The 24,465-nt window shown below is 39.2% G+C and overlaps 2 protein-coding genes across 2 annotated transcripts; both read left to right on the plus strand.

Moving 5' to 3' along the window:
* The first annotated feature begins 1,720 nt into the window (after positions 1-1,720).
* Positions 1,721-4,408, plus strand: LOC118902810 (hibernation-associated plasma protein HP-20-like). Its single transcript, XM_036867470.1, is given in 2 exon segments — positions 1,721-1,814; positions 3,936-4,408. Coding segments are annotated over 2 exon segments (567 nt in total).
* A 14,049-nt stretch (positions 4,409-18,457) lies between these two features.
* LOC118902811 (protein HP-25 homolog 1-like) lies at positions 18,458-24,052 on the plus strand. Its single transcript, XM_036867471.1, is given in 4 exon segments — positions 18,458-18,587; positions 21,879-21,909; positions 21,911-22,008; positions 23,284-24,052. Coding segments are annotated over 4 exon segments (717 nt in total). The 3' UTR covers positions 23,742-24,052.
* The last annotated feature ends 413 nt before the right edge of the window (positions 24,053-24,465 follow it).

The following is a 24,465-nucleotide window of genomic DNA, read 5'->3' on the forward strand; positions in this document are numbered from 1 at the left end:
AGTTCTTTGACCTACACAGATTTCTCATCCAGGAGCTTGCTTTCAGTGCCTCCTGATCTGAGATTAGATACAGCAAGAAAGTATTCAAAAAGTAGTCAAGGAGCAAGGAAAATCACACTCTTTGGTTTTACCTGTAGCAGCAGCTATTGCCATAAGAGATATCTCTGATAGAAAATCGCGGGTTGACCAGGTTTCTAACATCTTCCTAGTCCAAACTCTGGAGCTAGTCAGGGTAGGTGACCTCAAATCCTGCTTATGGTTGAACATTAATCTTATTGTGAACCCAGGTTGGATTGCATGAAAATATTTAAATATTGAAGAGGTGGCTTCAAACCTTTAAGAAGTTCTTGCTGCAGTGGAGTGCTAACAGGGGCCCCTGCTTCAGATTTAACAGCTGGAGTAACACAGGGATCCTTCACATTGGGAGAAGCCAGGCCAAGAAGAACTAAGTCTCTTTGTCTGAGAATCACTGGTAGGGACCTGATGCAAGCTGCAGGAAGGGATGGTCCAGTTGCCTGGTCCCTAGGAGAGGGTGGATTAGGAATAACTGGACTTAATAGGGCACTGAAACCTCCAATGTTGATCATGGAATTTTCTACATATTATTTCTAGGGGCTTCTGCTTTGGGGGACAGGAAAAATACATAAATAAAAGACAAACAGTTCAGGCTGCTTTTTGTTATTTGCTTAAATATAAGGCATGTTTACAAAAAAGGATATAAGGGTAAATTTTTTTTTAATATTTTTTTTATTTTATTATTTATTTATTATTTATTTTTGGCTGTGTTGGGTCTTCGTTTCTGTGCGAGGGCTTTCTCTAGTTGCGGCAAGCGGGGGCCACTCTTCATCGCGATGCGCGGGCCTCTCACTATCGCGGCCTCTCTTGTTGCGGAGCACAGGCTCCAGACGCACAGGCTCAGTAGTTGTGGCTCACGGGCCCAGTTGCTCCGCGGCATGTGGGATCTTCCCAGACCAGGGCTCGAACCCGTGTCCCCTGCATTGGCAGGCAGATTCTCGACCACTGCGCCACCAGGGAAGCCCCAGGGTAAATTTTTTTAAAGGATCTAAGGCTGAGCACCTGGGAACGGGAAAGGGCAGGACCATATAGTATAGGCATTCATTCATTTATTAACTCATTCAAATAATGGTCCAGGCTCAGACTAGGATTCAGATCCTACCTCTTTTTCTTTCTGGCTCTCTGGTTTTGGATTGGTCATTATAACTTTCTGAATCTCAATTTTCTTATTTGTAATTGTGGGCCAAGAACTAATCTCTTATATAATTGAAATGGAAATTTGATTTAAAAAATAATGTTTCTAGTATTGTGCCCTGTGCAAAATTAGCAATACCTAGGAGCCTCTGTTAATAGTTCATATAATAGGCCAATGTTATTTATTAAGTGTTCATTACGTTCAGTTGATAAAGAGATGGATAAGAAAGGAGATAAATAATATTGAGTGAAATAACATTTGTAAATGAGTAGTGATTTCAGTCTGGTGGTTCATAACAGAACAGAGGAATTAATAAAGAGCCAGCTAAACTGTAGAGTTTAACATGCTCAATTAGCTGATAAGTGGCACAGCTGTCATTTGGATCCAAGTATGTCTGATTCCAGAGCCAATGTATAATTTTGACAGACCAAGCTTTAATTCTACCCACACAGATTGCATGAGCAAATAACTCCTCTTTGCTTTCTTGTTCTAGGTGTGTGGAGATTCACTATGTCTATTCTGATAGCAGATACTTTCATTGAGTAAATTGGATGCTATGGACCTCCAGGGCCTCCTGGACCTCTGGGGCCTCTTGGAGTTGCAGGTCCTAGAAGTAAGAAAGCCTTTTCTTCTGTCTCTTAATTTCCCCTCCCCCTTTCTCTTTGGGTAAAATGTCATAATCTTCATGGTATTGATAGCAAGTAAGAATAGAAAGAATCTGGGGAAACTTATGGACTGCACAAAGGGCTTCTTTAGCAGAGTGTTCGTTAGCCCAAACCACAGGTCTTATGAAGACTATGGAATCTGACCTAAGTCCAGACCCAGGTTGTTACTTAAGGCAACACTGCTCCGTAAGGGTAAGTCAAGGTAGTGGAGATGTCAAGAAAACTCATAGTTGCAGAGGTGGAATCACGCATCAGGACAGTCTTTCTAGTTAAGAGGGAAAAAAAGGAGCTAGTGGAACCTTATAGCACATAGTACTATATGAGAAGGTGTGCATTTGATCACAAAGACTGTACCAAGTCCAGATATTATGGGAAAGTTGGCACTCAGTAAGCCCTGGGTATGCTTATGCTCTAGATCCTTCTCACTGGTTACACGCAGGGTCCCTGGTGTGCTGCTTGTCTTTGCCGTGTAGGCTCAAAGTGGATGAGTCAGAGTCAAGGTTCTCCAAGTGTTGTCCACAGACCAGCAGCGCCAGCATCACATGAGATATCCTTATAAAATCAAATTTCAGTCTCTACCCCAGATCTAGTCTATGAGAAACTCTGGAGGTGAGCAATCTGTGTTTTGTTTTTTTTTTAAATTTTATTTATTTATTTATTTATTTTTGGCTGTGTTGGGTCTTCGTTTCTGTGCGAGGGCTTTCTCTAGTTGCAGCAAGTGGGGGTCACTCTTCATCGCAGTGCGCGGGCCTCTCACTATCGTGGCCTCTCTTAGTTGCGGAGTACAGGCTCCAGACGCGCAGGCTCAGCAATTGTGGCTCACGGGCCCAGTTGCTCCGCGGCATGTGGGATCCTCCCAGACCAGGGCTCGAACCCGTGTCCCCTGCATTAGCAGGCAGATTCTCAACCACTGCGCCACCAGGGAAGCCCCAATCTGTGTTTTAATAAGGCCTCCATGTGAATCTAATGCATGCCAAAGTTTAAGAACCACTCAGAATGGGGAGGCTTTATAAACTGCTGCTTGCAGCTAAGTCTGAGTCAAAGGCTCCTCCATCCCCCAGAGAATCTCACATATTTTGAAACATTTCTTATAGGGCCATTATTGTCATTAAATATCCATGGGCCCCTATTCTAGGATCAAATGTCTAAGGTTTAGTGATTCAGAGGTTTGTTTTTCCTGAAAATAAGAGACCCAGGCTCTTGGATTCAAGAATAGTGTCATGAAGTAAATTGCAGACCCATAAAGTAAGGGGAAAAGAAAAAGTACAGTAAAATGATTTGACACTGCCTCTTTATTATGACATTATCCTACAATCTTATTAGGAGCATAGATCACAATCCCAAAACTTAGATGCCAGCAGTTATAATCATAAGAGCAAACATAATATTTAATGCTAACTTTTTTCCAGAACAGACCAATGAGAGTATATATCATGACTTGCTTTTGTGGATGATGAAAAAAATGGACCCTTACAAATGTTAAGAAACTTGACCAGGGATGAGATATGACCTGCACTATTTCCTTTATAAGCCAAAGCTCACACTCTTAACCAAGGTAGCATCTTAATCCCCACAGGAAGGCTAATGTAAAATTGACATTCTGATTGATGCATAGCTTGCTCAGATAAAAGTGAAAGAAGTTCCCTGGGGGGCAGGGATGGGGTGGCTAGTGGATAACAAGCTCAAGTTTCCAAGCTCTGAATAAGGATCACCAAATACAGAACTGAAACAGTCCTGAAGTGGTCAGTACTGGCCTAAGTATAGCACAGCGGTCCTCAAGACTTCGCTCCAGGGAAGGTTCAGCATCTGGATCCAGGAATGCCAGACAAAAATAGAGCAAGTATTGCCTTCAACGGGACACTGTATTGAGGACTCTGATAGCACAGGGGGAGCTAGGACAGGAATTGAAACTCTAGATATTAGAGTCTAGACAGAACAACCTGCAGAGCAGTGCATCTCAAGTTCAGTGTGTGAAATCACAACACCACCAGTGCATTCTGGAAGGATACATGCTCCTCTAAGGTATCAGTTTCTCATAGACTGTTCTGTGTTCCTCCTAGGACCTATTGGGTTGAGAGGTGAGCGGAGAGTCCCAGGACCAGCAGGTCAAAATGTAAAATGCCCCTGCGGAGAAAGGTCAGCCTTCACGGTGAAGCTCAGTGGAAGGCTTCCTCCACCTTCCACGCCCGTCATCTTCACAGAGGTCCTGTACAATGCCCAGAGGGACTTAAAGGAGGCCATGGGAGTCTTTACCTGCAGGATTCCTGGAAATTACTATTTCGACTTTGATGTAGAGCTTCGCCATTGCAAGGTGAAGGTTTGGCTAATGACGAACCAAAGCCAAGTTTTGGAAAAGGATCTGATCGCCAAAAAAGAGTATGTTAATATCTCTTTTGCTGTAATTATGCTTCTGAAAAAGGGGGATAAGGTGTGGCTAGAAGCAGAAGTTGAAACTGAGGAACCAAAACAAGCAGAAGTCACTATCTATTTCTCAGGTTTCCTGAATTCATCCCTGAAACTAAGCCTCATATGAGTCTGCAGCCTGAAAAGGAATAAAGCCAGTTTCTAATTTCTGAAATCTTGGATTTCTTTCATTCCCCATTCTGAGAAAAATAATTGCATGAAAAAAAAGGCATTTCTGCTTTCATTAAAGCTGGGGCTTGAAAGATGTTATCAGAATCAGGAAATTAACTTGTTCAAACAACCCTATCCTCAAGACCAAGGCCATTCCTATTTACACCACCCCGACTAGAGTTGTTGCGGAAATATCGGCTTCCCTGTGCACCGATGCCGAACAGAAATACGGAGACAGAGATTTTGGAGGAAAAGAGAGATGGCTTTATTTTTCTGCCAGGCAGAAGGGGGGACACAGCTGAAGAGGTGAAGGTTTATGTTTTGATTTGAGCACGCTAACGCCTAACGTCTAAACTCTGTTACCAACTGCTGGAGCCAAAATGCGAAGCACTTCCTCTAAGGTTCCACCCCAACCTGGGAACCCTTACGGAAAATTTTAAATGACTGGTCGACCAATAGCTATGATCCAATGACAAAGAAAAATGGCCTGAAAATGGGTCTCCTACAATTAGATCTTTATTGCCACAGGATGGGAAAAATGGACTGAGGTTCCCTTATGTTCAGGACTTTATGCCCCTTTTATTATAATCCTGCTCTAGGTGGATCCATAATCAAAAGCCTGAAGAGTCAGAAAAAACAAAAGAAAAACTCTCCTGACATTCTAAATGATCCTCTTCTAACTTCTCCCAACTCTCAGGGGAAGAGGGGAACGAAGCTTCCCCAACTCCTGCAAGTTCCCTCACGCCTTCAGATTCTTCTGACCAAACTAAGACCCCACCTCCCCAGAGGGACAGTCCCTGCTGGGACATTTTATCAGCCAGTCTGCCCCTGTTATCAGAGCCAATTTGATCACTATCTGGTTTAAATTTTAGCTATGAAACCATGACCACAGAAAGAGAAAGATGATTTTTGACAGTATGGCCACAATATTCTTTAGACTCTGGAGAAAACTGCTTAAAATAAAACTGTTCTTAAAATTGCAAAACCAATTCTTTTTGCATGTGCAATTAGAAAAAGCTAGCTTGTTAAAATACTTTTCTTCAAAATTCTGACCCTGAGAGAACAAAAATATGCCTAGGACAAAGCTTGAAGTTAACTCTTATCATGTCCTTGAGCTACAAACATGGCCTGCTTTGCCTGAGACTTCAGCCTTGGGTTAATTAGTAGAACTTCAACCCAAGAAAACAAAAACAAACAAACAAAAAAAACGGCAAAGAGACATTTTAAATCTCAAGTGGAAACTATGAGATCTCTGTCTGTCTGGATATATGTGTATGTCTCAGTTTTTGTCTTTGGATAATGCTGCTGAGGTTAATTTGTAAATGATCTCTATTTAATTGGCTTAAAAGAAAAGTAAGCGCTTACAAATCAAACAATTCTAAATACAAGAAAAATTAAATAAATTTCAGGTTCACGTGAACTGGGAAATAGTCAATATTAAATTAATACCTGGTATTTTTTATTTTTTGTAAATTTATTTATTTATTTATTTATTTTGGCTGTGTTGGGTCTTCGTTGCTGCGCACGGGCTTTCTCTATTTGGGGTGAGCGGGGGCTACTCTTTGTTGTGGTGCTCGGGTTTCCCATTGCAGTGGCTTCTCTTGTTGTGGAGCACGGGCTCTAGGCACGCGGGCTCAGTAGTTGTGGCGCACTGGCTTAGTTGCTCTGCAGCATATGGGATCTTCCTGGACCAGGGCTCAAACCTGTTAAGGTGGGTTCTTAGTCACTGCGCCACCAGGGAAGTCCCTAATACCTGGTATTAATGTTTAAGTTTCTTGATCTAATTAATATAGACTTGTCTTTCGAGCCATCAACATTAAGTATAATACTTTCATTGTGCCTAGGTTTAATATAAAATAAATAAGATCTTATATTTGTTACAAATTTGTCAGCAATGAAAATAACTCGATAAGAAGAAACTTTTAAGAAAAAAATTGCAAATGAGATAAGAGCTTTGGGTGAACTTTTTAGGAATAATTATGTTTTAGGAATATTTACTTAAGAATGATCTCTCCAGATACTCGACAACTTGAAAATTTAGAGTTGTGCTAACTTAAGTTAAAGGATGGAAGTTTATTAAATAACTAAGCCATTTCCAAATAAAATAAGATATTAAAACATTAATTGCTGAACACTGGCTTCCTTTTACAGAGAAACAAAAGGTTTAGAACTATTAAAAAATGTGTTTGGTGCCACACTGAGATATTTTCTATAAGAAAGCACATTCTTCAAAAATTATTATTTGGATGTATGTTTACCAATCTACAGAGTGCTGATATAAAGGACAGTTCATGGTTGCTTAAGGAAAGTAGGATGTATGTTTTTAGTAAAGAAGGTATGAGGAATGGAATTGCAGTTTACTAAGGGAAAAGGAAGTAGGTCTAACTTACAGGTGATTGCTTCTGAATGGGAAAATAAAGTGATGGATACAGAAAGTGATAAAAAAGTTTGTGGAAAGTGGACCCTGAGAAAGGAGTTTCATGCATGGTAAAAATTTTCTTAAGATGTTGAACTGCCTTGGATGACAGATTTTAAGCTTCTTTACCTTTTAAGTGATCAGTTCGATATTTGCCTTTAAAATCTTTTTTTTTAATTAATTTTATTTATTTATTTATTTATGTTTATTTTTGGCTGAGTTGGGTCTTCATTGCTGTGCGCGGGCTTTCTCTAGTTGCGGTGAGGGAGGGCTACTCTTCGTTGCGGTGCATGGGCTTCTCATTCTCGTGGCTTCTCTTGTTGAGGAGCACGGGCTCTAGGCGTGCGAGCTTCAGTAGTTGTGGCATGTGGGCTCAGTAGTTGTGGCTTGCGGGCTCTAGAGCTCAGGCGCCGTAGTTGTGGCGCATGGGCTTAGTTGCTCCGCAGCATGTGGGATCTTCCCAGGCCAGGGCTTGAACCCGTGTCCCTTGCATTGGCAGGCAGATTCTTAACTACTGCCCCTTTTTTTTTTTTTTTTGAAAGGAGAGTAGAGTTTTTAATAGTAATCTTTTTATTTATTTATTTATTTATTGGCTGTGTTGGGTCTTCGTTTCTGTGCGAGGGCTTTCTCTAGTTGCGGCAAGTGGGGGCCACTCTTCATCGCGGTGCACGGGCATCTCACTATCGCGGCCTCTCTTGTTGTGGAGCACAGGCTCCAGACGCGCAGGCTCAGTAGTTGTGGCTCACGGGCCCAGTTGCTCCATGGCATGTGGGATCCTCCCAGACCAGGGCTCGAACCCGCGTCCCCTGCATTAGCAGGCAGACTCTCAACCACTGCGCCACCAGGGAAGCCCCACCTTTTGATTTTTTTGATAAAACTTCCCAAAACAAATTGTAATGAAGTTTCTTTGACCTCTAGCTAACTTTGGGGTGCTTCAAAGGTCCCCTGAAACATCCCAAAGAGAGATATTACATTAATTTGGTTCACTTGGTTATGTTAAAAGTACACGGGAAGTATTGTCAAATGTGTAATAAATCTTCTTAGGTTATATTGTATGGTAATTGTTACTAATATAAATATTCTAGAAATTATATGGAGTTTCAAAAAAAATTCTAATATGTCCTGATAAAATGTTATCAGTCATAATTCTAGTTATTATCTTAAGTGTCATATGTTACAACAGTAACCAAGTTACCTTGTTAATTACATTGTAATCAGATTTTAAACTTGCCTTAAGTCTTTTGTCATTATAGACACTTAAGGTTTCACTACGATGCCTTTGCAAAAATGCTTCCTCTTCAAGATTTATAAAAAGGACTTTTGGATAAATACAAGTTTCTGACTTTCAGACCATAATGCTAAACTGGATATAAAGAAGCTCTTCTCCTCAAGCTACTTATGGTTTACAGCAACTTGGTAATTTACACCTATGGGTAAAATTAAAACATTTATCTTTTCTATCTACTCCATCCAGAGATTGGAAACTCTTAGGTCCCCAGCACCTTTATCAGATAAATTAGGAAGGCTACCTCACTAACAGGTACAGAAATCTCAAGGTATTTTTGGGACCTTGAAAAGGGAGGAATTCACCTAGATCTGGTAAGTGAAATCTGTGACAAGCCCTTAGTGTGACTTTCCTGAGAGGTCTTTTAAAAGTTCAGTCTGAGACTCCTTATAAAAGTTTCAGCAAGCAAAAAGCCTATATGATCAATTACAGTTATATAAGTCATCAGGCCAAGTTTATTTAGACCAGTGTGAAATTTGGTTCTCTCTCTCTGTTAAGAGAACAAAGTTTTCTTGGAATGCTGCTTTAATAACAGACTATGTAAATTTCTTTGCCTTTAAGTGATTTACATTTGCTTTTAAAATCTTTTGTTACTTTGGTAAAGTAAATAAGTATTATTTCACAATGATCTATGAAGATTATGGCACATGTAGGTAAAGTTCATTCTGCTTCTACAAAAATTAACCCCTCAGTGTCAGACTTTTGCCATCCTGATGTCCTTAAAACATGACAACAGTCTACTCCTAAATCAGGGAATGTAAAATGGGTAAACATTAGCTGTCAATCAAACAGGGCTATGGAAAATCCAAGACAGCTGCTTGGCTTTTTCCCACTCCATGACAAACCTCATTGTTTATTTGATGGGATAAAGCCTTCCCTGGCTGCAGGGTTAATGCCCTCACAATGAAGTAAAAAAATTATGTTTTACTGACTATTAAATTCTAGTTTTGTTAATTAAGGTCTGTGTTTACCAAGACTCACTTCCCAGATAGTTCCTTGCTGTTATGTTATATTGCTAAAAAGTTTAATTGAATTATTAAAGGACACTCTAAGTTTGTTTCTAAAGCTTATCTCAGGAATCTATCTTTGGATGAAGATCAGATGGCCCACGACCTACAACCAGGGGATTATACATACTAGAAAAGACATAATTTAAAGGACTATCTCCAAACTGGATGGAAGGACCCTTATCAGGTACTCTTAACTAGCTCATACACAGTAAAACTAAAGGGAATTGGATTAATTTCCACTCACAAAGGGCCCCTGCACTGGACTGGCCTATAGAGAGGATGGGTGACCTCAAAATCACCTTAAAACAATGCTCAAACAGAGGAGAAGCTACACTCACACCAGGATGAGAAAAAGACAACATCAGAAGTAGACAGCTTACCCAAGATTCTGGACCTGACTCATATGCTCATTTATAATGTTTTCTCGACTTCTTGGACCTTTGCATATGAATCAAATGTTTTTCTATCATAGGCATGATCCTATGCTAGTTTTAAAAATCCGTCCAATTGTTGGGTTTGTGACCAATTACCTATGTCTAGTACTTCTGGGTTACTTGAGTGGATTTATCCACTCCAAGGCTCTAATTGGTTGACTCTTAGGAAGTTTATCTTAAAAGGAAAATTATAGTCATGTTCAGGCCACTACTGATATTACTAGATGAGATCCCCTCACCCGACCAATTAACAATACCTGCTCTGACCCTGACCATAAATATGAATTTTCCTCTATTGCTCAAAGTTCAATCAGAGCAATAAGCAAAATTTCAGCCAGGGAATAAAGCCTCCCACAATTATGGGATGGATTTATGTAATTAACAGCAGGCTATGGTAATTTAAGTTTAAAGGGTCCTCTATGCTGGGAACAATTAAATCATACTAAGGATAATCAGTCTAGTAACACTAGGAAACTGGGCTGAGTACCTTATGGACAATGCCAATTATAATTTCCCTGAAGAATAGGGATTGGTACAGAAGAGACTAAGTCAGACAACCTGGGATATACTGGGCTGTACCTAATGGAAGTTCTTGGCTTAATTCTTACTTATGACTTTATTAATACTGCCAACTATGTTATTTGTATTCTGCCTATTTCAAAAAATTATTGTTTCTTATGCTACCAAGTGTGTGACTGAGCCTCTGATAAAATGATTATATATAGTTTCATATGAGATCAATGATTGCAGTAGTCTAACTCTAGATATGAGAAGCAACAAGAGAGAATATTGTCCTGGACCATAAGAGACTAGGAAGACTGGTGGTCCAGAGACTTTTGGATACTAGTAAAGACCTAGTCCAGTAATAGCACATGGAGTGGCCTATCAGCAAAATCTTCACCAGACCTGGGAATGAGCATTCCTAGCACCATGGGACAAAATGGTCATGAAATGCCCCAAACCATGGTTGAAATTATGACCATAAAGGGGCCCTGCTGACTGAAAACTGACACTTGCCATCTACTTCTACAAGGATTAAATCATGAGGTGCTGTAGCTGGTGACCTTCAACACCCACTACAAGGAGTTCAGGGTGGAGATCTGAAATGAGGCCCTCTGTGCTCTGGGAAAAACTGACAAGACAGGCCTTCAGAGAGTTAAATACTTTCAGGAGAAGATTTTATGAGCCCCAATTCTTGCATCTTCTCATACCTAGAGAAACACTGACTTCATTAACGGTGACACTATGGTGTGATTTTAGGCAAGTCCTTTTATTGCTAAGAACTTGAGTTTTCTGAGCTGTGTTAGATTTGGGATGTCACCAGCCATTCTCAAAACAATGTCTGCTGGCAGCTGGTAAGTGCAACCTTACTTCTTAAAGGTCTCCTCTTGTAGCTATTATACTTTTAGACGATAAAATTGCTTTAGATCATTTGTTAACAAAAAGAGAAAACACATGTAGTGACCAATAGCTCCTGTTATTTATATGTTAATACCACATCAAAGGTTAACACCTACTTTGATGAAACTAGATAACCGGCTACCTGGCTACAAGTCTCCCCAAAGTGCCAGGCTTAGACTGGGTTTCAGGCTTATTCTCATAAAAAGAAATGAGATCTATTTTGTCTATTAATGTTTAGGTTGTCACTCCTCCGAATACTTCGAACAGGGTCTGTTACACCTACATCAATCACACTGGGCTAATAGAAGAGGACATAAAATTATATATATGAACACACCAAATGGCTCCATTCCTTTAGACAGGGTAACCCAAGCGCTGACTCTATCTAGATCAGGATCAAAATTACTACCAAACGTAACAGGGCTCTTAATCCTGCCCACAGCTACAATAATTCTTTTACTGATCTTTGGCCTCTGTTTTTTTAAGCTACTTGTTAAATTCTGTCTCTTCCAGATTACAATAGGTTCACATCAAGATAATGGTGATGCAGAGATTCCAGCCATTTCTCAGACCAGATCCTGACTAAACAACAACAGAAGTCACCCTGGGGCCCTTAATAAGACAGGGCAAGAGCTCCATGACCCCAACTAGGTAGGGTCTACGAGCCCCATGCCAGTCTGAAGAAGCTACAGAAGACAGACCATCGTCCCTCATCCTCCCAATAAAGATTTCTTGGGGTTCACGTCTCTTAGGGGGGATTTGAAATAGGAGATAGATGGGCCCCTGGGCCAGACAGCTGATGTTTGTCAAGTGGAGGAACACTGAAGTTTTGTCCTCAGCCAGACAAGAACGACGCCCGTTTCCCTTCCTCCATTGATATGGAGGGAATGAACTAGCAGTGGGGAATTTGTTGCAGCAAAAATAGAAATGTAGTTTTCCCTCTCCTGAGAACAAGGAAAATAAAGGGAACAGTGAACAGGCTAGAGAAGAAACATAACCTGGCCTGAAAGAGTTAATCACTCCCAGTTGTTTTTTTCTTTTTTTTAACTGTTACTAATCTGTAGTGTCTGTAACTAGATTTGCACATCACAAAGCTAACCTATTACTCTTTGGCACTATGTGAATTACATCCTGCGCTCCCTTGTAGCAAATCACCCCTTGTAGCATTTGCATTTCAGAAAAAAGGGTCGGAGGCCGATAACCCAGAGACAAACGGACCCAATTACCAGGCTGCCTGACTGCCAGCTGTGACTGTTTTGAAATAATGCAAGAAGAAGAATGCAAGACCTTCACTACTTCGATCCTTATCATATACCCCAGACTGCAAGCCCCATGTATAAAGTCTTCTCCGATTCCCGAAGGAAGGGGGGACACAGTTCTTGAGGCGCTAGCCTGCTGTGTCTTCCCTTCTGCCTGGCAGAAAAATAAAGCCTTCTCTCTCTTCCTCCAAAATCTCTATCTCCGTATTTCTGTTCAGCATCGGTGCACAGGGAAGCCGATATTTCGGCAACGGAGTTCATTGGACCCCAATTCATCCATTTCGGGAAAATGTGATCAATGTACTCTCTCCACTTGCCTTAGTCACATCCTATCTTTTTTCAGAGTTTTTATGTGCCTGAAGATCTTATTCTCTGTACATTCTTCCATGTAAATAATTTTCTGTTACTCACCCCATAGGCTCTGTCAAGCTTATTTGCACTGCTGAAGGGGGCTGAGGCAAAACTGGAATTTTCCCTTTCCAATAGTAAAGGGTAAGTGATTGTGATCATTCCTGTTCTTGAAACATGAGAATGATTTAAAATATTGTATTAGAAAAAGTGACAATAGCTGCTATAACAGATCCACTTATAAATCTCAGTAGCTGAACACTGCTCACAAAAATTCTGCAAGGGTATTTCTGAAAAAATGGTGAATCTCTTCCAAGTGGTAAGAGAACCAAGGTCCTTCCTTCTTGTGGATGGGCATCTTCTTCTGCATTGCTTCTACGTTCTCCACGTTCAAAGTAGCAGAGGAGAAAAGAAGATGGATGGGAATACATGGGAGAAATCCAGGGACAAGTCTTTCAAGTGGCTCCCATTCTGAGTGCCGATACTGTGTGGGCTGGAAGCCAGTTGTATGGTCCCTACTAACTGCAAGGTGAAGAGAGTTTACATATGAAACCAAGATAAAGGAGAAGCAGTTTGGGTGAACAGCGAGCCAGTCTCTGATATAGAGATAGAGATAGAGATATACATCTATCTATATGTATACATATATTCTATTCACCTTAATAGCATTTCAAAGCTAACACTATGTTAAGGAAGAGACAAGGCTGAGTTTAGAGGGAAAACCTGATCCCAGAGAAGTAAAAGGAAATTAAGACACAGAAGCTGCTTTTTCCCCACAGAAGGCATTTTCCAATGTGTTCATACATGAGCAGGCATTTAGTCACTTTATGGGACAATGAGGACAGAAGTAATGACCCAGGAACTCTCCAAGTTGGGGAGTCTCATGAAAAACCCTCCAGTGACTAAACTCTCCAAGGATTAGACCAAGATAAGAAAGAAACAGAACTAAATCTTCTAACTTTTTCCAACTAGAAGGGAATAGAGGGAATGTGTAAAGGGAATATTGCCTTGGTTTCAAGTGAAGCAAATGCAAATGGAAATACAATGTAACTGCTATGTAAATAGTTGTAAATACAATGTAAATGCAATGTAAATACAGTTGACCCTTGAATAACACCAGTTTGAACTGTGAGGTACACTTACACGCAGATTTTTTTCAATAGTAAATACTGCGGTATTACAGGATCCACAGTTGGTTGAATCCATGGATGTGGAACCATGGATATAGAGGAACTGTGTAAAAGGAAGGCTAACTATAAGTTATACTTGGATGTTTTACTACGCAGAGGGCAGGCGCCCCAACACCTGCACTGTTCAAGCATCAACTGCAGTTGTTAGTTTGTGGCAAATTCAAGTTTTGCTTTCTGGAACTTTCTGGATTTTTTAAAAATATTTTTGATCCATGGATGTGGAACCCGCAGATTAAGAGGGCTGACTATATGTCATTTACATCTCGATAAGCAAAAAAAAAAAAAAAAAAGAGATAGAGAAATGCCACCTACCCATCTAAAGTCCCCACCAATGATCATCCCTACTTCTAATAGCAGAGGTTGTTTTTTTCTATTAAAAAAATACCTTATATAAAAAGTATTCATACGGTACATACTCTTTTGTGTCTGTTTCTTTTCTCTCAACATTACTTTCTTTTATGTTGCTTTACTTAATTTATTCCCAAAGCTATATAGCATTCCATTGTGTGAATACACCTCAATACTTCAATTTATGAATTTAACATATGGTTAATGGACTTTTTGTTTACTACATTTGGGGTTGGTTATGAACAATAATGATATAAAAGCATTTCCGTATGTTTCTTTTGGTGAATATATGTGAATTTTGGGGGGTATTTAATTTGAAATTGCTGTATTCTAAGGCATGTACATGAACAATTTTATTAGATACTATCAAAGACTTTTAGAATTGGTTGTATAAATATGAATTTCCACCATCAATGTATAAGAATTCCAACTGTTCCACATAAATGCCAATATTTGGTATTGTCTGTTTTTATATTTTAACCTATTCTGGTGGGTATCCTTGTTCTTGAGAGACATTAATATATATATTTCTAGATTGGGAATTATTTTCACTAGATTTTAATATATCTTCTACTTATTTTCTCATTTGCTATTTATACTTTTCTGCAAAGCAAGCTGAATTTTTAATGTTTTGTTTTGTTTCTATTGGCTTTATTAACATATTTGGGGGGTTATTTTTCAAATTTGCTCTCACTTATAATGTTCTTTTCAAGATTTTTATTGATTTCTAAATATGGTAAGCATGATTATTTTATATGTGTCTAATAATTCTAAATTCTGAAGTTTATGCAGGTGTTTGTGGCTACTGGTTTTTTGTGTTGGTTCACACATGCAGTGACATGTTTTTGTGAATGCTAAACTACACGTCAGAGAAAAAATTATGTTGGCACTTTTTGAAACCTGAGATGAAGGTACATTCTCCAGAGAACATTTCATTTTCTTCTGTAGGCTCATAGAGGTATCAGTGTATGATCATCTTAAACCAAATTCTCATATAGGCTTCTTGAGCCTGCCTTGACCTGCGTACCTGGGATGCAGCATCTCAGTGTGGATTTTCCTGTGACCATGACTTCTCAGAGATACTTTTTCAATTTCTTCTCCTATTTTATTCATGTAAAAATTGGCTTTCTGGAATTAAATGAGGTGATTTATTTTTTGTTTATTCTTACATTGAGGATGGAATTTGGGGGTCCCATTACATTTAGAGAGGGCATAAAATTTCCCAATTTTGTGGATACTGAGCTTGACTTCTGTCCTCTTTGATCCGTAAAAAAAGCCAAATAGGTACCCAAACTTGACAGAATTGGAATACGTCAAATGGTAAAAGCAGTTTCTGTGCCCTCATACCCAGCTTTTCAAAATGTAGGCTTGTCCTCAGAATTTGACCTGGCAGTTCTCCAAAATCACATTACTTCTTCAAAGCCATTAAAAAGTGTGTGTGTTTACATTTATCGTGGTAGAGATTAGCTTGCTGTTCATCAAAACTCTTTCCTCTTCTACTTGGCATATAGCTGGGCTTCTAATATCAGCTTCAGTTTTCTTCTCCCCTAACAAAGCCCTCAAAATGACCTACCTTGGAAGGTAATACCTGCTCTTTTTTCACCCAACACACATTAGCTCATATACTTACCCTGGATCACATGTTCCAAGCACCATTATGTTTGGCTTGACCCATTTCTGGACCCAAATGGTCACGTCTACAATTGGTTCCTGCTCTGGATTCTGATGCTTTGCATTGTTTTCCTAAGTTCTTCTGATTTGCTACTAACTCCCCTATTCTCCCCCAAGGGTTCTTCTATTTTGCTCCAAACATACCATGCAGTGATCAGGGTGCTAACTCAATACCATCTCTCTGTTGCAGGTTAATTGTAAGAAATTATTGCTTTGTTGGCATAGCATCATTTTTAAGAACATGAGCTTTTGATTTATAAATAAAATAGGTATAAATCATAGGTCCTCACATTCCAGCTGTGTAACCCTGGTCTAGTTAAACTTTCTAAGTCTCTGTTCCCTTGACTACAAAATGGAGGAAATAATATCTTCCCATAGGACTATTATGAGGCTTCAAAAGATAATGAAGATATAACCTATGAAAAATACTTACCACAGTGTCTGGAGGATGGCAACACATAATGAACATAAACTATTATTTTATTTCTGTTGGCTTCTCACTTTTAGATTAGGTTCTGTGTTCCTGGTGGAAGTTTAAAAAAAATGTAACAACGAAGCCATAGAATATTGTTTAGTTTCCTCAGACTTAGATAAATCTAAAATTTATTTAATGATATTGGTCTTCCCGAAGATTCTAAATCCAAAGATCTCAGTCTTTTATCTTTGGAATAAGTGATACTAGAATTCACCAAACCTATAGCCTCTTGAACCAAAGGCAGGACAACACTTGGATATGTAGTGACTATGGTATTAGAGCCAAGGGAGCCTTTACAAAACGTGCAGACTTCTCTGAAAAGCTTTGATCTAGCCTCAGTCAACTACTGGCAGAAGTGAATCAAGCCCCATTCAGTTCTGAGCCAAACTTACAAAGAAAGCAGGACACCCATAGGCCTTCTGACCAGTAGGGGGTGTCGAGGATGTGTCTTGCTGCCATATCTATGTGTTCACTAAGAGTCCATCGTTTCATTGTACTTCGCTTTATTGCACTCTGCGGATATTGTATTCTTTGCAAGTTGAAGGTTTGTGGCAACCCCACATAACAATTCTTTTGGCTCCGTTTTTCCAACAGCATTTGCTCACTTTCATGTCTCTGTGTCACATTTTGATAATTCTCGCGATATTTCAAATTTTTTCATTATTATTGTGTTTGTTATGGTGAACTGTGCTCAGTGATCTTTGATGTTACTATTGTAATTGTTTTGGGGCACCACCAACTAAGCCCACGTGACGGCTAACTTGACCGGTTGTTGAAATGAAAACAAAGGATATAGACTATCAAGTAAACTTAGTTGATAAAGCAGTAGCAGGGTTTGAGAGGGTTGACTTAAATTTTGAAAGAAGTCCTACTGTGGGTAAAATGCTAACAAACAACACTACATGATACAGAAAAATTCTCGGTGAAAGGAAGAGTCAATGGATGCAGCAAACTTCACCGTGGTCTTATTTTAAGAAAGTGCCACGGCCACCCCAGCCTTAAGCATCCCCCACCCTGATCAGTCAGCAGCATCAACATCAAGGCAAGACCCTCCACCAGCAAAAAGATAACTTGATGAAGCTTAGATGATAGTTAGCCCTTTTTAGCAATAAAGTATTTTTTAATTAAAGTAAGTACTTTTTTAGACACAATGCTATTACACACTTAATAGACTACAGTATAGTGTAAACATAACTTTCATATGCACTGGGGAACCAAAAAATTCATGTGTTCAGCCAGGGACAATTGGCTTAGCAATACCAAGCCAAGTCTTTCTGATCTTTCTAAGCTTGAAGGAAGCCCATGCACATGCACGGCTTTCCAGACCCCCATGAATAACTAGGATCTTATTAAAGTCCTTGTTGGCTGTTCCATTCCCCCAACAATCTTTAAAATTTCTGGCTAGTCCATTGCTGGCTGCAACTATTATCAAGATGTCAGACTAGCTGTGATGTTGGGCTTCCCTGATCACTGGATATTTATAACGCTATTATTTTGACAGTGCCCTGGGCATGGACTTTTCCACTTACTGCTCAAAATAAAGTCAACCCCCTGGGCTAACTCTAGTAGAACTTCTGGCCACAGAGCTGGGAGTTAGATGGGAGCAGCCCCTGATGAAGAAACCACAGACTACCACCGTTCTTACTGAGATTCAGTGGACTTTTTTGGATAAATATTTCTTAGTTTGTTTTATACTTTGGTCATTTCCCAAAGTTTTAAATGTTTGTTTTTTGGCAATTGTGTCCAGTTTTATTTTTGCTTTTTTTTAAATTTTTTTTTTATTTTTGCTTTTTAAAGAGAAGATTGCCAAGCTCTTTATTCAGCTATTTCCAAGGTCTCACCCTCAATTAATTTAATCTTTATTAACTTACTTTCACTTTGGCAAGCACAGAGAGCCTGGTTGGCGCATACAAGGACCTCAGTAGATTGATTATTATAGAAAAGCAAGAAGTTCTCAGAAAATATTGATAGTAAGGGAGAGAAGCAGAAGAAAAAAACTCCTGGGCTCTAAATGAGGAGAAAAGCATTGTCCTATATTTAGCCCCAATTTTATCAACTGAATCACTTCCTCCTTGGGCTAATATCACAGTCTGTAAAATTATGGATTTAGACTAGAGGAAATGAAATACTAGTCCCTCTCTCCTATTTCTGTTGTCCTGGAAGAGTTGGAGATGGGTTCACAGGGTGGTATTGAAGAAATGACTAGGAGAGAGGGAATAACCAAAACAAAGTTCATCAGCTTAACAGGCCCAGGCGTGGCCATCACAAGAAGAGATGTCTTCCGGAGATGGGTGGACAGAAGTACTTCCCTTTGAACGTCAATCTGTGAGCTTTCCTAAACATAGTTGAATGTTTAATTGCTCTGGTTAAAAATTAACCTTGACTTCAGCCTCAGGAGACCAGAAAAGCAAATACTGAGAAAAACCAATTTATTAAACCATCTACCATAAAGTTTCAAAAACAAGCAGATAAGCTAGTTATAGGACAGGTGAGGAGGTGGTCAACAAAAGAGCTTCAATGCCTGGGCAAAGGGGAAGAGCTCACTGCATGAGCATTGCATGTAAGTTTTTTTATTAATGTCTATCATAATGAATGTAACCCATTTGCATTGGTAGAGAGCACTTTCTAAAGCACTTTATTCTCCCTGCATGTGATTTCTATTATTTTTTTAAAATTAAAACAACCCTGGAAGGCAATTGCCTATAATGCTGGACAAAAATAAAGACACTTTTTCAAACTTGCCTATTAGATATTGCAAATAAAAGGGAGTAGAAGGGGTAGAAGCCGATGCCGGGGGGGCGGGGGGCAAGACCCTTGATTTTAATATGAAATTAATGTCAAACCATTCAAATTAAATCAAGGTCATTATGACATAAATAAACAAAACAATGGAGAGTGAGAAAATCCATTATATTTTTCAATTATGTATTAAAATTTAAAACTATAATGCTCATAATCAAACCAGTAGTATAATACATTGCTCTACATGTTAAAATTTTCTTTGTCCCTTTACCATTCTTGGTATCTGTCTCCGTTTCTATTTTTCTTTGTCTTGATTTTATCCCCAATTGTGTTTCACTGTGACTATCCCTGTGTTTACTGTTTATTCCCATTGAGACTGTTTTCTGTCCCTTTCTAGATCTCTCTTGACTTATGTCCTTCTTGATATCCTTGTTCATTATCTTCCAACTGATTTTACTTCCCTACCTTCAACAATATCAACTGATATGATATAAGGTATGTTTTTGATAGTATCTATTGTTATTAATTATTAATGTTTGAAATATCCAATCAATGTTTTTAAAGCATTTTAGTTGTTTGCCTCCCCCTGCACACAACTCTTTTATCTCTGTCTCTCAAACTTCCTCTGATTCCACAAAGTATTTGTGGGAGTTTAAATGAACTCACATATTATCATAGGACAATATAAACAAATACAGGAATATAGATTTTTTTTTTAAAAACTTATAGCAAAGCCCAAAACAAGTAGGCTAAAATGAGGACTGAAGGAAATAAGGTGTAGGTATCAAGACAGTTTTTGAAATTTAGATGAAAATTTGTATCCAAGCTTTATGATGAAGAAATACAGAACAAAACATAGTCACTTATGCAAATTATATTAATATTGTTTGTGAAGGTCACGCCTACTTCTTTCTTGAAGGTCTTGATCTTAGGGCAAGAGGAAATCATTTTCCTGGATTTTGATTTATGGACACCAAGTAAGTTAAACCACAAAGTCCTCATCAACTTACCTCATCACAATAAATTCAATGAAAGATTTCCTCTTACAGTCAGTTTATTGTCCTAACATTATATTTTTAGAATAATGCTAGTTTAGCTCAGCAAAATCAACTGAATGTATGATTTTAATTTAATTCTGTGTGGCCTTTGTGTGTTTGTATGTATGTGTGAGTAAGTGTGTGTCTCTATTTTGGGATCAGTAGGAATGGAATGGGGGAGTCAGTGACTGTAAAAAAAAGTTGTTGCCCACTTATATCCACCAAGACATAGACAATCCAACACCATATTTGTGTGAAAGAACAAATCACCCAAGAGCCTGGAGATGTGCATTTCAATCCTGGTTCCATCCTCAAAAACTAAGAGCCTGGAGAAAGTACAGCCATCACCTTTTCTAGGCCTCAGTTTCTCCTTCTCTACGTGATTGCATGTGATACCAAGCCCCTCACGATTTCATGGAGGAGTTTGGGAAATGTGAAGCAATGGAATGTGCCAAAATGTTCAAGATATCCTCACAGCTGTTTTTAAATTGTTTTGAGATATATCCTTAGTTTTCATGTAATAGATTGTCAAAACTCTTTGAATTAACATTCTCTCTGGTTTTAAAATCAGAATAGCACTCTCCTTGTAAGATAGCAAGAAGAATAAAAGTAATAAGGAATAATTTTAAAGATATATATATAAAGATATATAAAGTACCTGCTAGACTCCAGACAAAGAATATGCACATATCTTCTTGAAACTTTAGAACTATTAAACAAGGCAAGCAGATGCTCCCAGCATCCTTCTATAGATGTGGCTGGGAGAGAAGTTAGGTGACTGCCCTAAGGTCGCCCAGTGTGGAGGTAGCAGTGCTAGAATTTGAATCCACATCCTTTGACTTTAAAAATATGCCCATAAATTAGCATATTTCCTTTCATAAGTTAACTTCAGCTTTGGAAGAGCATCTTTTGAATCAGAAATTAAGGCCAAAAAGTGATGACTATCTTACTTGAACTAGAAAGGATATTCTAAAAGTTACGGTTACTGACTGATGATTTAACAATTAGAAACACTCTACTTGCAAGAGTGTATTAATCATGTTAAAGTTGATTGTGTTTCTTGACACAAATTTCTGTAGTTGTTGCATACATTTGTAACCCATAAAAGTTGATTATTGAGAGCAAGTAGAAGATTCAATGTGTCATAAAGGAGAGAATATAACAAGTGCATTAACAGAAGCTAGTATAATGCAAGCATATTGATCTTATTGGCTTGATACTTCAAAGTAGAATGAAGGCTACTGCACTAAGTAAAAGTTTTAGGGTAGTGGGAAGAAATAGTTGGCTAATTCAGTATCTGGCATTTGTCGATTCATTTACCATCAAAGAAAGATTTGTCATATATCTTCTATGTTCCAAGCCCATCCAAGAGATAAAGCAATAAGACAATATAAAATAACACATAGGCAAATCGGGTGCTTATTCATCATCATAAGAAGATTAATCACACCAATTATTTAAAGATCATTGCTAAACAGATGGCAGGAGGTTCAGAGTCCGTGAGAGAGCAACTCTGGGGTTTGCATGAGATCGAAAAAGCAGCATTGGTTTCAAATAGGATGAGTTAGCTGATTTTCTTGGATTTTGCTGTGTTTGACATGAAAGCATCTCAATTCAAAATGCCTCCTAATCTTGTCTGTATGAGTCACAGCATTGATACATGTAGCATTTCATGGAACTAAAGACCAAAATAACATCAATTTCTTGGAACTGTGAACCCTAACTTGACAAAATTTATAGCACAGTCTCTTTAAGAGAGGCTGATCCATCTCCCAAACTATTTGAAACTTCATTCATTTTTCTTCTGCTTCAGGTTTCTGGATTTTAGCTTTATTTGTCCTGTTACGATGTCAAATCTTCAGCAGATTCTCAGCTATGTGAACCTTGTGGACCCCAAGGACCTCCAGGACCCAGGGGTCCTCCAGGGCTACTTGGTTTAGCAGGTGGAAAAAAAATGCAATTGCTCTCTTAGCCTCTCATAGTTTCTCTTTGACTGCAGTGTTCATAGATTCAGTGAAATCTTCCAGGTGATCTGATGAGAATATTGATCATTGAGGTAAGTCATTTCTTGGTAACAAATGACCATGGTCTCTTTTTCTGAACTCTTAAGAGTCATAGGATTCATCTACTAAGACGGCTTCCAACCACCAAGAAATCTGTGTGCTAAAACATCTCTTTAGACACACTGGATGTACAGTCCAAATTGAGACATAGTGTAGAGCACTATGACTCTAGACTAGTGTAGAGCACTCTAGACTAGACTAGACTAGTGTAGACTAGTGTAGAGCACTAGTGTAGAGTTCATCTACACTATCTCTAGACTAGTGTAGAGCACCCATATTGGTGTCATACGGTGTAGGCGTAAGCTGAGGTTCATACAGTGATACCAGAGTCATGTGGGCAGCAGATACATTGACTTCCTGTTCTCTTGTCATCTGCTGAGAGGTATGCTGGGCTAAGCTCCCAGAGAGATCCCATCAGCTTTGAATACTTGTACTGAACCTCTAAAGCAGTGGTTTTGAAATCTGGCTGAGCATCAGAATCACTCAGAGACTTGTTAAACGTGTAGGTTCCTAGTCTCCATCCTCAGAGATTCCTCTAAAGGCCCACAGTGTAGACTGGCCCTGAGTAACTGGGGAACAGGGGTGGGATGGTGTTCCACAACTGGTTCTAATAAACAGGCACATTTGGATACCACTGTTCAAAATTCCCATTTAGTTCTGGCAATAGTATGATCCCTGGATTTGTCTGGGTAACTTCCAGTAGTGATCCTTAATACTCAGCCTTATAGTAAAGACATGGCAGAACATGTCTGAAGATCCATTCATATACTAATTCATTCAATTATTCACTTATTGAACATATTTTGAGTGCTAATTTTATAACTGATACTGAGTATGACATTTAGAAAGAAAATTAAGTAAGATGCCTCGTTCCCAGTATGGATAAGGAGACAGTCACTTAAGGGAGGGATTACAATTCTTTGTGGTAATTCTTTATACCTATGGTAACAATCAGTACCAGATGTGGTACAAGGAGATAGAACTTTTCCAAATCTGGAGGAGACAAGAGAGCCTTCTGGAAGCAGTGATGCTTGAGCTAGGCTCTGACCAGTGAGAAGAAGGGTAGGAAGGAAGAAGCAATTCATGTATTAATACTATGCAAAATACAAAACCTTAAATTCTATCATTCTTTTTTCTGTTTATTTTGGGATCTAGGACCCCCACGTGTAACAGGACCAAGAGGTATACCTGGGGTGCCTGGAGCAGTTGAGAAATGCCCATGTCTACCTCAATCTGCCTTTTCTGTCAAGCTGAGTGGGCATCTCCCAGGACCCTCCCAGCCCATTGTCTTCCAGGAAGTTCTGTACAACCGTCAGGGCCACTTTGACCTGGCCACTGGAGTGTTCACCTGCAGCGTTCCCGGTGTGTACCACTTTGGCTTTGACATTGCATTGTTTCAGAATGCTGTCAAGGTGAGTCTCATGTGGAATGGCATCCAGGTCTGGGACAAATGAGCAGAGGCCAAGGACAGCCGTGAGCAAGCTTCAGGAAGTTCCATCTTGCAGCTGGAGAAAGGGGACAGGGTCTGGCTGGAGTCTAAGCTGGACAAAGAAGAATCTGAAAAAGGAACTACTCACACTGTGTTTTATGGGTTTTTGCTCAGTGGAAATTAGGACAGCTAGGGGTAACTGCATGATTCTCTCCCTCATGTAACACTGAATTTAAGAAAAGAAGCCTTCTACTCTTCTCATTCCACATAGTTCTTCTAGGATGAAGAGCTCACAAAATCAGTAATGACCAAGTTGAACAAAATGAATGTATTACCAATCGCTGAAACCAATGAAGACTCATGGTTCATCAATTTGTCAATAATTTCTTATTTGTGATTCCCAAAATTCAAGATCCTAGGTGGCAAAAATGTGGGGAGGGGCATCCCTGGCAGTTCAGTGGTTAAGACTTCACCTTCCAATGCAGGGGGTGCGGGTTCGATCCCTGGTCGGGGAGCTAAGTTCCCACATGCCTCCTGGCCAAAATGAAAACATAAAACAGAAGCAATATTGGGACAAATTCAATAAGACTTTAAAAAAATGGTCCACATCAAATAAAAAATCTTTTAAAAAATGTGGGGAAAAAAAGAGTGAGGTAGGAAGCTGCCCAGCCATGTTGTTGTTAAATATACCGGGAAAACCCCCATTCAGCTCCTTTTTGAAGCCTGCCCCGCCCCCTCACCCCCAGAGGACAAAAACCTTGCTCAAACTCTCAAATCTATTCTAGAATTAAGGATATAAATATAGAAGTAAATATCTCTGGCAGAGATGTCAAGTTTGCTTAAAAGACCAAATGAAGACGCTCCTCATCAGATGAGTCTCCGAAAGCGTAACTGGATGGGTGATAGAG

This window comes from Balaenoptera musculus, chromosome 10, assembly GCF_009873245.2.
Source record: "Balaenoptera musculus isolate JJ_BM4_2016_0621 chromosome 10, mBalMus1.pri.v3, whole genome shotgun sequence".
Taxonomy (NCBI): domain Eukaryota; kingdom Metazoa; phylum Chordata; class Mammalia; order Artiodactyla; family Balaenopteridae; genus Balaenoptera; species Balaenoptera musculus.